Genomic DNA, 16002 nt, shown 5'->3' with positions numbered 1-16002 from the left:
AAGCCTACAAATCGACACATCCGAAAGTTACTCCGTAATGACAATAACAACTTTGTACTTTTTATTACCAAGTTAATAGATAAAAAAGTAATTTAACTTTTGTAAATGCTCGAGAATTATCAGAGAAATCGCATTTTGAGCTTTGTGAAGAAGTTCAAGATGTCAATTTGGAATCCAGACGATGGCAATTTGAAGATAAAATCACATTTAAACATATACTAATGTACTTCACCCTGAATAAATGCATACTGCACATCAAGATATAACTGAAATGGTAGTTTCAGAGCAAAAGTCAGAAAATGGAAAATATTGTCAGACAAGTAAAATCTGTGGCTTAAATTGCCATCTAAAATGGCTGTGTGCCGTAGTTAAATAGACTGGGCAGGATATTATCTCAGAAACTGTCTCCCCAACAAGCATGTTTAGTAATAACAATGACAGCATAATATCTCGTCAGCATCTGCAAATATTGTTGTTCGGTAGTTGGTTAGATAATGTATTCCATATTGTATAAACTATTCTTAGGCGATAAATATATGAAATTCATGATATCCAAACTCAGCTCCATCAGTCGTAGTAAAACAACGATAATTAACTTGTCATGTTTGTAGGAATACTAGGTTTATCACCGGCAAATATAAGGCTCATGAACATGACGTACAGATGACATAGACACTACACAAATTGATGAATAAGTTAAGCGCCAGAAGCGATATTTTCATCGCAATGTAATACTAATTGTTTGATCTAACCGCACCATTTATCAAATTAACAAATGCACCTAGTGGAGTAAGACAAGTTTTAATCCGGCCAAAATGTGATTGGATAGATTTGTCGGAGTTGTGTAATGTGGGATCGTATCTTAATTCCTAGAGTTAAGAGTACATATGTAGTCAATGTGTAGACATCGCAGGAAAGACAGAATCAAATGTTTCTATATTCTATCAGTCTTTGAGATTTAGAAGTGTCGACTGCAAAGAAACTTCATATCGTGTCCTTTCTGCAGGCAACATAGCTATTGAGAGCCTTGGTTAAGTCACGTCTTTTCTTATGATACTCGTTATATTTCCATGTCATCTAATTCCTTTGTTTATTAGTTTCAATTTTCACAGTAACTATTCTTTCACAGCTTGACTTATCGACTTGTTAGCAAAGCATAACACATCGTTTATTAATCATTACAAACAGAGCAACATAATAGAGAAAAGGTTGAACTGAATTTATCGGCTTTGATTTGAACTTTGTAGTCATTAAGTTGTCGAGTTAGGTATTTCTACAACTGCATCAGTCTACATCTGTACAAATGCAATTCGTTTTCATTATTTCCCTAAATAGACGTAACGACGAATAGTGTTAAAATATTTACTAATTTTTCATTATTTTCTTGAATATAAATAAGGATCAAGAATGATGAAAATTATATTAATCGTTAAGATCCTTGCTTATTGCAATAATTGGTAGTGCGAATTGATAAATTTTGACAAAAATTCAACCTTTACAAAGAATCAAAGACAGAATATGATTTTTGAATTATTTCCTCTTTGAATCAGATTCTGAAACATATGGTTGTCTCATAAATATTAATCACGAGACAGTTATCATGCATTAATTATTTTATGTATCTCATAAAAGGTTAATATTAATAATTCACTCGTCCCATAAATAGAATTGCTACTTGAGTGATGACGGATTAACAAACACTTCGTCTAGTGCCATCACAGCTGCTTTCATTGTCAGAACAATCTCACACTAGGGATATTCGATATCGGTTTTGCGATTGAAAACAATCGTACAAACTCCTGAAATCGATCCTGACAGAAGTAGTTCATTTGTATCGTAATGCAAAAATCAATGTATCTTCTTCAACAAACCACTCTGTACAGTAAATCAACTTGCATAGAACTGAGTGTAAAGTTACCCAACCCTGTCAACACTTGTCTATTATCATCCAATTGAAGAAGACAGTACAAATGTTGCAAACAATTCTTTACAGAATTGAATTAAAAAGACGCTACTTCAGAATTACCTGGGTACTGACATGCCTAGAAAGCTTTAAGTTCAAGCACTGTGTGATTAGATAGGAAAGCTGAGAAGTGTTAGACACGTCAAACTAGATAACAGTATGATGTACAACAAAATAATATCGAACAGTAATATAGCCTTTGCAAATGCGCGAAAACGAGGAGATCGACCTTGAAACACACTCGTTAATTTTAAGTCGAACACCTCGCTATATTTGAAATATTGGTTTTCAATACGAGTAATATCGTAGCAACAGTGATGAATTTATTAATTTTACGAATGCTAGTTAGAAGTAGCCAAAGTAAAGACGTCATTTAGGTCTGAGAGATAACATTAAGAATACCTTCAGGACGGACGGACATACACACATACATACATACATACATACATACATACATACATACATACATACATACATACATACATACATACATACAATTACAGAGACAGACAGACAGACAGACAGACAGACAGACAGACAGACAGACAGACAGACAGACAGACAGACAGACAGACAGACAGACAGACAGACAGACAGAAACACACAAACGAACATACACATGTATCCGTACATCTGTTTTCCATCAACTATCGAAAACGTCATGAATCTTAAATATCTTGAATATTAGTGATGTCATCATTCTTCGTTATTTGAGAACACGAAGTCTGAATAACATCATCATTTCTTATTATTTGGGAACAGGAAGTTAGAATGACATCATCATTCAAATGATCATAATATGTAATACGGACGCCATCTTTGCTTGTATAATAAATGCCAACAGATAATACTGGTAGGATAAAAAAAGTAAAGAATCAAATATTTCCGTGCTTCCTTAACAACCGTTAGGAAATTCTAGTCAAAGTTTTAGTTCAGACACATGAATAATTTAACAGGATAAGAATACATTTGATTCCTTGGAAGTAAACAACCAGATTTTAATTGCCAATACGAGCAGGATGATAACGATTTTGGGAAAAATAATTAAAATTTGATTAGTCAGCCTATCCCAAGGGACAAACTTTTCGTTTCTAATCAAATTATAATACTTTTGTCATATGTTAACTATCATATCCCAAGGCCAACACTCTTCTTTACCAATTAAAATAACAAAAATAAAATAACTGATCTAGTCAGTAGCTCAGGCAATCAAAACTAACTAATAGTCACGGTATTGGGAAAGACATAATCAAAGAACAGTTGTCATGAAATTCACTTCTTTTCATCATATGTCTAGACAATCGGAATAAAGCTAATGATTGTAACTTTACTTTGAGTGAAAGAGCCAATTTTCAACAGACTGACACTTTTTTATTTCCCTGTTTGTGTCTTATATCCGACTCTCATTAATTAAAAGACGATGTTATTTTATGGAGTTACTTACGACTGAAATGATTATCGTAAACAGTTAGTTGTACTTCACAATTACTAAAGTAGCTCTGCATTTTCTCATAAATCGATATCAATCAGTTGAGAATGACACACTACGATAAATACAATTTGAATTTAATATATCCCGAGGGATGAGGTAAATTGATAGAAACAACATGGCCGACAGCGATGTGTTGGTTTCAAACCTAATTTCTGGTTATGCCTTTGAAGAAGTTTGAAGTGCCGAAGAATGATTGACATATGCTCATAATGACATAGCATGTAAAAAGAGAAAGGTGTAATTGATGGGAACTATATTTAGACACGGTAAAATTGAACCATTCAAATGTATCTTAGGGGTTTTTTCTGTTCGCAAAACGTTTGCAAACATTTACGTTTGAAGACATACAGCTCCCCTGAGAATGCTCTTTTTCATTTTGATGCACTTAAGTTTACTCTGTAAACCAACGTAATTCTTTTACAAAAGCGTGACATTAAGTGAACACAATGACTCTCTAATTTGAGAGCATTTTAACATCGTTCTTCTTCAATCATTTGCCAATCCCAACTGTACAAGGCGTCCAATTTGTACACCATTTGTATAGTTGCCACGTTTTGTTGAATGTGTGCTTACATCTTGTCCAATCAACGGTAACTCAGGCAAACATTCTAACCATCAAGCACAGGGACATTATTAATGAGGTGAAGTTATCAAGCTTTAATATCGTTTTCTAACCCCAAAAATCAAGCTATTGTTTTCATTATCCTGCATATGTATTTACGACAAATATTCTGAGCACAATTTACAAACACATTGGAGAGAAGAAATAACAAAAGAAATAAGCAATTGAAATTTACAATACATAGAACAGCTTTCAACCAAAAATTGAACTCCTAAAAGTACACCCATAAGTGTTTTCCCTTCTTATTTTAAGGAAAAGTATATTTGGAATCGGTGACTGATATATTTGTAAAACAAGAAGAAGTACCAGTATGCCATTAAAGAACTTGTAAAATGTACTAAGCATATATAAATGAAATAAGGATGTCACCGCAACACGAACCTACAAGTTTGTGGTAATTTAGTGAATAACAATTGATACATTTGGAAAAAAACTATGTTAACAATTCGTACAACTCTTGATTTTCCTTGTAAGGTTTTCAAATTTAAGTATCCACATAGTGAGTGGTTACATCGTTTCTTTCACAAACTCAAACTATCATGAAACGTCTCTGAACAAATCACTGAATTGGTTAACATTTACCATAGATTCAGAGATGATTACACATTCAATTATGTGTATCGATTCGTTAAAAGTTTAAAGAGACAAAATACACAACTTACCCGTCTTGACACAATACTTGAGCGTTTCCTTACAATCCGCTAACAACTGCTCTAGGCTGACTGGTTTGTCCGGAATATCAAGTTGCAGTTTTTCTCTGAGTTCCTGGGGTTGATGGAAATCTAATATTTTGCTGTCATGTATTTGCTCTTGTTTGATATAGTCGATTAGTTGATCGATAATTTCGACGAGAAAGCTGGTTGTCAACTCGCCACATCCTTTAGGTAACAAGTCTGAAAGGAAATACTAATAATTAGTATTGTTGTTTTTTATGACAGCGATAGAAGAATACAAACTTCATATAAAGGAAACAGATGTGTTAATTGTGACCCTTTCCTTAACAACGTTCAGGGGCTTAGATAAAATGAAATATTCACTATTAATCTAGCAGCCTTCCTCAAATAAGTACAAATAAGAGAACCAGCAGTGCATATAAGATATATGCATTCAACGATACAAGATTACCTATGACAATGATTATATAAAATGTTTAATCTTGCTGGTTGTCTATTTCAATGAACACAGTGTAATTCATTGCATTGGTTGGATGCTCATCTTTCGCTTACGCAGGTCAATTTCAATCACTGTACATGTCTACGTGTATTGTAAGCACGATGTATGCGAGTATAGAAAATTGGAGTGATGAGAGCGGGTCAATTTTGTCTCGTCATTATAGCGATTAATTCACATCCCATGGAGACTGCAGGGATGATTATAGGACAAAATTGACAGGATTATTAGAAACACACCTTTCAAACAGCTGAATTGCTTCAATGTTCATAACTATCCACAAAACCTTTACACCGTACTCTCATTACCAATTTCAACAAATACGTTAAGCGATTGACCTATGGAAACCTTATTTGTTAATTATTGCCAGCCTTGGATAACGTTACGGTGGTATGGAGCAAGAAGTTATCAAAACTTGCTTATCGTATTTACGGTTATTTGAATATAGCACTTTAGAGAGCAATTGAACTCAGTAAAGGTTTACAATATCATTTACAAAGTCGAGAATTTCAATGTTAAGCAAGCAAAATGGAAACGCTATAAACTTTGTTTAAGAAAAGTCAAACCCATCCTCAATTAAACACAAGAAAAAAATCATGGTTCACAGCGCAAATATTTGAAATAGCGGTCAAAATGATACAAAAATAAAACATTTTAGAATCAAATATGGCCGCGGAATACTGAATTAAATGGCTATGTTTCAATCAAGGGCCATCGTAATAGTGTTACCTCAATGAGGAGTACATAGAATCATTACATTGTGTTGTACTAAGATTTTAAAGGGACCAGGAACATGCCTTCATTTGGCAAAGTTTACACAATTTAAGAGCTTTGACTTTGATAATTTTGGTTTGTGAGACGCATTATACCTTTTGAATAAGCATTATTGTCGGATTGTTTGACGGAATGTTCGCAGTGCAGTGGGTAGAATACTGCTAAGCTGTATTGTCGGAACGTTTGATGGTATTTTGGCAGTGGGCAGAATACTGCATGCTAAGCATTATTGTCTGAGTGTTTGATGGTATGTTCGCAGTGGGTAGAATACTGCTAAGCCGTATTGTCGGAACGTTTGATGGTATGTTGGCAGTGGGCAGAATACTGCTAAGCCATATTGTCGGAGTATTTGATGGAATGTTCGCAGTGGGTAGAATACTGCTAAGCCGTATTGTCGGAACGTTTGATGGTATGTTCGCAGTGGGTAGAATACTGCTAAGCCGTATTGTCGGAACGTTTGATGGTATGTTGGCAGTGGGCAGAATACTGCTAAGCCATATTGTCGGAGTATTTGATGGAATGTTCGAAGTGGGTAGAATACTGCTAAGCGGTATTGTCGGAACGTTTGATGGAATGTTCGCAGTGGGTAGAATACTGCTAAGCCATATTGTCGGAGTATTTGATGGTATGTTGGCAGTGGGCAGAATACTGCTAAGCCGTATTGTCGGAGTATTTGATGGAATGTTCGCAGTGGGTAGAATACTGCTAAGCCCTATTGTCGGAGTATTTGATGGAATGTTCGAAGTGGGCAGAATACTGCTAAGTTTATTGTCGAAGTGTTTGATGGAATGTAGTGGGCAGAATAGTGCAAAATCCATGGAGAATCACTGGAGAGAATATTAGGTCTGCTAGCTATGTATTGATATCTTGCTTTTATCAGTAATTTTCCACTGCCTTGCAATATTCAGCTGACAGATGATAACCGTTTATCTGTTAGTATATTCAGCTTATCAAACGTGCGTCAACACGACGGACTGTTTTCCCGCATAAATGGATACGAAAACATATTCAACATTCGGCGTCAGAAAGACGACTTGACAATTCAAGATTTGTCTATTTTAGCTCATCGATTGTCTCCCTCAATCATTATTTTTACTCAATCTTTGTCGTTATTGAATCTTATCTGAATTGTGCCTGAATTAAAACTTCTTGTTCGCGTGTTCTGGTGTAGTGATTTGCACGCTATATTTTCGAGATAAATGAAAATAGAAATTAGGATGTGGGCGTACTAGTAAAATACATTTTAACTGAACAAAGGCAGATAATGAGTGCAGAACATAAACAGTTCATTTAACGACATAATCGCATGTCAACTACTGTTAACGTGTAAATGTAAATAACCAACCCTAATGACAGTCTTCAAAACTTTAATACCTCGTGATAGGTTTTCCTATAACATTTCTCAAATCTTAATTTTCTTATAATACACATTTAAACAAAATTAATAACAAAGTTGAATGGTTCAAAGTTTGTTTGGAAATTTTATTACATATTAGTTATTTGTTTTGTTAATGCACGTAATCTGACAGTTGCACAGTTTAGGATACCATGTGCATGTCGCATCTTAAATATGTGTGCAATGACGTAATTATCTAGCGTTAATGAATTATGTCATAGAATGACTTAAGCTTATTCGTTGTGGAGATGGAAGGTAATAATTACACCGATTAATTTACGTAACAGTACACCAAAATAACCAAACAATTCTCCGGGTTGTGAACTAGTCGACTATATCCCTTTATTAAGCGGCTCACACCTATCCCCCCATTCCACATGCACACACAACTGAAAAATACGTTGTGACTACCGGCTACATAACTCATCATATCCAACTGAGCAGTCTCCATAGTTGCACATTTTAAACTCAAGTTTCAGTAAGTGAGAGATGATTGCCCATTTCACTGTCTTACCCCGAACTTTGAGTGAAATAGCCGTTATATGAAATGAGTCTTAAGCTTGGTTATGTCAATGAATCGGGTTTATTGTCAGCCACAGTAATAAACGATGTGCAATATCAAGCGATTATTACTGATACTGCTATTTTTAGCAACATCAATCGTTGACGTCGGAAAGATTGTACTCGACGACAAATCTCATTTTGACTGCATTTCGTTGTTCAAGAAAAGTCGGAATAACTTAATAAGTGATGATTTGCCGTTACAATCAAAGCATATGCTGGATATAAGATCTAAAATCATAAGGTCGCCTTATGTCATTCGTCGAAATACTGCCTGCATGTGCCTAGGCTTATTAATATTTTCTCGGCTTCCATCGTCTCTTTACATGTTTGACTGTTTCTTTACCAGATGAACTCATCTAAAGATACTTCTATGTGACATACATCATTCGTAGTAAATTGATATTCCAATTCCAATGATTTCCCCCTTTTCATCAACTCACAGTTCGGTTTCCGTCGTTTCAAGTAATTCCACTTTGTTCTCGTTTGTTCGTCTGTGGTCAAATTCCTTGTAACGAGTCCAATACACTATATTTCTGACTGTCAAAACAATACCTATAGCATTAATGCATGGTTTCAAATGTGACAAACTGATCAATTGTCTATCTTGAGTTGAATGTATGGCAATAAATGTTGTCTTACTTATGTACATGTCATTTGTTTGTTTGGTTTGTTTGTTTGCACTGTTCTTCAACTCGTGTAATGTGCAATTCTTTGCAATGTTATCGGGATGGCCGCGTAGTATAAACTGTTACTTTATCAGCATATTAAGAAAATCAGATTAATATGTTGATAAACGTACGGTAGAACGCAACTGAAACTATCCACACTAGTAGACACCTTTAATGTCATAGTTTCATGCTGGTGTATGTGTGTGATTTTGCTCTCTCTCTCAGACCAAGTTGTCCTAAACACATTTGAAGTTTAACGTTGGTAAACTTAACCATCTTGTGATATGTCAATCCTACAGGAGTGTAATCCAATTTTGTTGTTATTTTTTGTTTTGTTTTTCGTCACTATGATATTTAATACAAACAAGGATATTCCCTGTGGAGATTTCTCTGGCATATTCTTCCCGGAAAAAAACAACCATCTTGTCAACGACTACAACGTCAGGGTTGTTTAAGCTCAGAAAAGAGATATTCGAATTTAGTTCAAATAAAGCATTGATTAAACCGTTGTCGACCATTTAACACTCGAGGGGTACGACAGTTAGGTTGAAAGAACTGTTACTTATCAAATATATTTATATACAACTAGTGTACTAGTCTTTATGTAATTGGTACCAAGATGTAGAAAAAGATTCGTGTGATAAATTATTTATTACATGACATCCCATTGTTCATCAGGCTATGATATAATATGCGTACTAGTGTAATAACACTTTTACATGGAATCCACACTCTAAAATGTGACATGCTTGTCGTTCTATAAGCCGTGTAATAACTGCTTTATTATACCATGAATATGACATTTCATCGTCCCATTCTTCGTGTGATACTCCTTTATTACACGACATCTCATATTCCCAAGGACGCAGGACTTAAATCGTTCTGAACTTCATGTAATAACTCCTTTATTACACGAAATATAACATTTCCTACGATATGACACTTTCATCATTCTACTAACTTTAACATTACATGACATCTCACATTATAAAATTCTCAAGAATATGACATTTTAGTTCTAAACTTCATGTAATAACTGATTTATTACATCATGGATATAAAACTTTCGTCTTCCTAATGTCATGCAACAACTCCCTTATTACATGATGATGCTCATTTGGGAATGATCTGAAAAATTGTGGTTGCTGACCCCGTGTAATACGTCTAGACATGTATTATAATACATAGCTCATGTTATTGGTGATATGAATAATATCAGACATCCTTTATCACATGGCAGGTCTTAGAAGCCTATTTCCTCAGATGAAGTAAATAAATGCATAATAGTTTGCGTCATTTTTATTTTACCATTTTACCCTGCCTTGCCTAATCCATATGTACATAATTTAGGTCAAGACGGGGCGAACGGGCAGCTTGTTGGATTTTGATAGCAGGCTGCCTGATGTCATTTCATTACATTTGGGGGTTATATGTGATGTCACTCAAATCAAAAGATGCTGCACCTTGGGACAGATTATCAAGAAAATCAAAATTCTGAGTGATCATTTTTTCCGACTTTGCTTCGGGAATTCAAACCACAACTCACAACGATGTATCATGAAGATTTTCCTTCAGCCTATTGTAGCAGCAAAGTCTGAACTACAGCGTATAGGATAATCGTTTTGTTGTTGGTGATACCTACATCGCTGTGCTCGAATTGGCGAATATTATGTCAATGTAGTCCCTTTCTGTATAACTTTATCTCTGTAGCAAAAATATTAGTTTTTGAGTCTGAAATGTGACCTTTTATGATATCTAAGAGTGAACATAGAGATAGCGGTAAGTAAGAGTCTGTACTAATTCAGCAAACATGTATTCCCAGTGCAATCAGATAACAAACATATTGAATAAACAACATCATTTATACAGTCGGCATTTTCCACTATTTAACCTTCTCGGGTTAACAGTTATGGATATGTATCGTAATTCATGCTTTTCAAAAGGGCTGGTTGTGTTTTCCTTCGTACATAATATAGCTCGAATAATTTTCACGTGAGAATCGTGTTTCAACCTCATTTGTACTATAAGGGTTGCAACTGAGCGAGTCCGCAGTGAAGTGAAGTTAACTGTCTGTTTAAAATATCCATTCATGTAAGGATGCCGAAACCTATTGACTCTTCGACTGGGCGAATCGATTACACGGAGTTTAAGGTGTATATTTGTCCACGACTCACGTTTGTTGTGACCTTCAGGTATGATGGATTCTGTCGCTGTCTATCTTAACTGTTATGGGTTCCCCATTCTTTGGAAAAGACTCTATTTTGACTAACTTATTCAACCCGCTTCTGAAAGGTTTGCTTACTGGTGAAAATATTTCGTAATTGTTTCATACTTAGATTATTTATTTATAGTTAGATTAATTCTTATCATGTGAAAAGGAACGGTAGGATGTGTTTGATTTAAAAATGATTAATTGTTTTCTACTAAGTCTTCACTAATTATGATTTAACTGACAAACATTTAAAACAAAGGAAAACGAGTATTCTTAAGATATATTTTTTGCATTGTATGTTTTTCACACCAACTTACACTTGAACTCTTATGACAGCGATATTTCCAAATAGATGTTGTATATACTATAGCTATATCATTCATAATTTCTAGGCGTTATTTATTAACAAAATGTTTGTTGCTAACAATCAGAAAAAGTCACGAATTTTCATCAATCTAAAGCCGTACAACCTTGGAAAGTAATTCACACTAACGACTTGTTTACATGCCTACGTGCGTCACAAGGAGAAAACTACTGTGTCTTGTGTATGTTCGTCTTCGATTAACTTGGAGTGGTGCTTTTATTGGACACACGAAATCCCTCAGAATATGTGCAATATTTCTTCTAATGTCATTTCGAATCAATGCTAGTAACATAACTACAAAGTGACATTAACATCAGCTATGTGTCATTTTGATAAACCGAAGCCAAAAGAAGTGGGCTTCATTTTGACGGCTGTAATAAATTATGTCTTTTATATGCCTACAAGCATTTTCAAATAAAATACGAATTTCGCACAACTACTATATGTAACAAACTCGACTGATTTGTTATTAAGATGGCACGAAATAATAAATACATTTTATCAAATGAAATAACATGACATAAAATAAATTGGACTGGATATATAACAAACACGTAGATGATACTGTTACTTGTTGATCTTCGCACTAAGCTGATAACTATATTCGTATCACTCTCATATCTGCACTTCTTATGTACTGAGATCACTTGAACTTTAGGAAATTAGCTCAGACTACACACGGATTCTTGCTCAAGCCAAAGTCTACACTAGAACCATGGCAATCACTTAGCATATGCCTCATTCATTGACTTGCCCCGACGTTCCGCCTGCCTCAGCTCTAAATATTAAAATGATCTTTTATTCTCATTAATGTCCAAATTTACATAACGCATGTATATGGCTGAATAATAAATGGCAACAATGTTAAATCTTCAGGAGGAATTGCTATGCCCTTATGACTATTCTCAAAACATTGATAAATGATCACTATGAATCCTAGTTATGTATGAAATGCAGACTTTCCTCTCACATACTCGAGTATGCTTGGAATCTTGTGGTCTGAATCCGATATCCTTGAGAGAGTATGTCGACCTTCTAGTCGAAGTGGGATATTCGATGTATTCAAAATATTAAATTTACTAAAATTATGAATATTTCATCTACGACAATACTACATTGGTTCGAACATCACCAAGTTGTCATAATTATATCTAGCTACAGAAGCAGTACAAATCATTATGTTTTGCTAATAATGCTATAGAAGAAGTACAAATTATCTTGTTTGCTCTTTTCAAGCTGTCTTTTATCTTCTGGTTTGTTCTTCTACTTACCTAGAATCCATTTTATTATTCACATCAATTTTAATGAGATCGTCTCTGTCTCTGTCTCTGTCTCTGTCTCTGTCTCTCTCTCCCTCGCTCTCTCCCTCTCTCCCTCCCCCCCCTCTCTCTCTCTCTCTCTCTCTCTCTCCCTCCCTCTCTCTCTCTCTCTCTCCCTCTTCTCTCTCTCTCTCTCTCTCTCTCTCTCTCTCTCTCTCTCTCTCTCTCTCTCTCTCTCTCTCTCTCTCTCTCTCTCTCTCTCTCTCTCTCTCTCTCAAATATCTAAATCACACAGAAAGGTAAGAAAAATCAACCAGTGTCAACTTTCTTCGATCTACATGTCACCATCGATAATTAATTCCGCTTCGATATCAAGTCAACTATCACGAATCATAAACTTGTGATAGACATATCATAACATGAGTGATTTAATGCCGTAACTAATTGGACTAATTGAGCCTTGGACATTCTGAAATCGACATGAAACCTCTGAACGCCGCTGGTGTATAATATTAATAAGTCCAGCAACACGAACAGCGGAAGAAAAGCTCGGATCAAACGGCATCGTTTATTGAAGTACGGTGTTAAGAGGAAGTCATCAACATATTGGCGAGAGATTATTTCTCAATATATATGCTTATTGATACAGAAAATAGAAGTTTCCGGCAGCTGGAAATACATACGTTGTATACGTTGCCAAAGAAAAATAACACAATCAATAAACATCCATCTTATGGTAACTGCATTAGGTGTGCCGGCAGGTATGTGGGGGTAATTCGTATGGAAATCTTTCAGTAAACCTCTAAGTTTTAGACTTCAGTTTCTTGCTAACTTTAAAAATGATGATAAATGATATCGTTTAATCTTTAATTCATCTTTTATGCTTCAAACCTTTTTCACTGCCTCTTTACATTGAATTTCACATCACACACTTTTGAAACCTGTTTTACTAGCAGTAAACGCTTGTGACAATCAATCAATGTCAAGACGAGCTTTGCATCCATAAAATATTGAAATATTAACATCAGTCTACATATATAAAACGTTATCCCAACGATTCACGTCCAATTTTTATCTTTCACATACACCAACCAATGCGTTTTTATTTCTATGCCAATAATCTATACATAAAGGCAAATTTCGTCTGAAACTTGAAATTAGTGTTCGAATCGATTAGCAAAAAGTTTTCGTTAACGAATTATATTTTTTCTCGGTGCGTATATACAATTTGAAATAATAAAATTCTAGTTGAATATCATTCACTGAAATAAACATTGTGTAAAATGATAACTATTTGTAAGCTTTCAAGTAGTAGTGAAATTGAATTCAAAGACTGACAATATAGTATCCTACTCACAAAGAATCATAATGATGATTGCGACACTCACCTTCGGCATAAAGCGTCTTGAAATCTGGTCCATTACGTTTCAACTCTCCATCTTCACACCCGTTGCTGCTGTTTTCCATGTTTTCATCATTTCGATAGAAATTGGATTGATCACCATACGTTGGGCCATGAAGGCTTATTTTTGTGTTACGCAACTCGTTTGTGATGAGCACTACATTTTTCTCAGACTCCACTTCGTAATCCAGACCTACATCGAACGACATATCGGTAAAAATGTCAATTAATAGCAGGGCCTACGCAATTCTTACTGTGTGCTGGTTTCCGTCTATCGAAATATTAGTGGGTGTTTACTGCTTGCTCGAAGGCTGAAGACAGATAGATTGGATTTTAAACCTGCTCCTTGATTTAATTTATTGGTTATGTGTCGTGTGTGTTCACTTACTCTTTAAGTAAAAGTAACAAATACAGTGACCACCACGCATGATGACGTCAGAACATTTTATGAATATGTATATTACCATAATTCATGTAAACAACCAACGTACAATCTGATTGGTCGTTCTCTGAGAAGTGGCATTGATTGTGTTGGATTCTTTTCTTCTCTGAAAGATAAGGTTCGATACGAAATCTAACAATTCAAGAAACATCTAGCTGTGAAGAGTAGAAGATCGATCTCTATAAATCTCATTTCTCAACGAATCTCTCGTCTTAAAACCATAGTCTGTCGTTTCTCAACGAATCTCTCGTCTTAAAACCATAGTCTGTCGTTTCTCAACGAATCTCTCGTCTTAAAACTATAGTCTTGCAAGCTATTTCCAGTTTTCCCCGTTAGATAAAGTCGATCATCGTACCGATTCCTCAATTATCATCGATGTTTTCAACATTTTACGAAAGAAATGACGTATTGACTGATGTGTTTCTCCAAAAAATCACAATATCATCAATAATCCACCCACACCACCCCCGCCCCTACCCCCACCCCCACCCCCACCTCATTTCCCGACACCGACCTTCAAATTGACAGGTAGATATTTACATCCTGCATTAACCTTGGGTCACTTTACTTTCCCCATTAGATACAATTCTGTCATTATGTCCATATATGGGAAATCGCATGCCCATATATTGGAAATTAGCGTTACTTACTACATCGAAGTAAAATGACATTGTCATCAATTTTGGACAATTAAAATTCTTTCGGTCATTTTTCACATTGTGGATAATCAAAATGATTCATGGACTGTGTACTTTGCTCCAACTTGAATAGTCAACACTTGTAAACTCTCCTTATTACATCCACACCTAAGCAATTGACAAGACACTTTGATCGAAGTTATTTATATAGTTCCGCCATCAAATGTATTTCCGCCGTTTTAAAGTGAATCATTTCAGCATTGACAATGTTCAGTAGCCTAGGGAGTCGGACAAATCAAAGAAATTGAAAGTTTTGCTGTCATCGCAAAAATGTTTGAGATAATTGACCCTACATTGATTGTACATCAAAGTGAATGCACAGCTGCTCACTGACAATGCAGCTAAAATCAATGCAGTAATTGAAGAAAATGACGCTACGTCATCGCAAAGCAAACGACAGAGAAGGTTGCTCATTAAGAGGGACCGCATTGCATGATAAACTAGAACCAATACGCACTGCCTTATATGGTCTCATCCTTGTATTATTCCCCCAATCGTTAAGAAGCAACTCTGTCTGGATAGCATGAATCGCTAGAAATTGAGATTCTGTCTATTCCTTCACGTCTTCTGCCGCTATCACATGAAGGGAAAATAACAAACTAATGACCGTAACACAAGTAACGGTCAAATCAATAGTCTCCTTCTCGATATTTTCCACGTCACGTGATCTAAAAGTATATACATGTTGAAAGTCTTAATGAGGGAATTGTTAGAATGAAGGAACTATCTTAGAAATCAGTTCACCGTAGAACTACTTCAAGACAAAGCTGAATATTTCAATTATTGCCGCTTGTTTACGTCTTCCCTCAGCATACATAATAAGTTTCAAAGAATATTCTTCAGGTCCATCTAAAATAATTCCAAGCGGCGACGAGGCGTCATTGATGAACTGTATTCGTCATAAGTGATGGTATTTGACGTAAATATGAGACACGTTAAAAGTCCTGATATCCATTTTAAACGTCACAATATTCTC

At 35.3% G+C, this 16002-nt stretch overlaps 1 protein-coding gene across 1 annotated transcript in view; it reads right to left on the bottom strand.

The window, feature by feature from the left end:
• The window catches only part of LOC144447834 (glutamate decarboxylase 1-like), a 28020-nt gene extending 13925 nt beyond the window's left edge, over positions 1-14095 (bottom strand). Inside the window, exons 1-2 of the mRNA XM_078137942.1 lie at positions 13873-14095; positions 4740-4970 (exon numbers count right to left, since the gene is read on the bottom strand). Of these exons, the coding sequence (XP_077994068.1) occupies positions 4740-4970; positions 13873-14095 (454 nt within the window). The remainder of the gene's footprint in view (positions 1-4739; positions 4971-13872) is intronic.
• Between the last annotated feature and the right edge of the window lie 1907 nt (positions 14096-16002).

The sequence above is a fragment of the Glandiceps talaboti genome, chromosome 16 (assembly GCF_964340395.1).
Source record: "Glandiceps talaboti chromosome 16, keGlaTala1.1, whole genome shotgun sequence".
Classification (NCBI taxonomy): Eukaryota; Metazoa; Hemichordata; class Enteropneusta; family Spengelidae; genus Glandiceps; species Glandiceps talaboti.
This window is presented reverse-complemented; position numbering and strand designations above follow the sequence as displayed.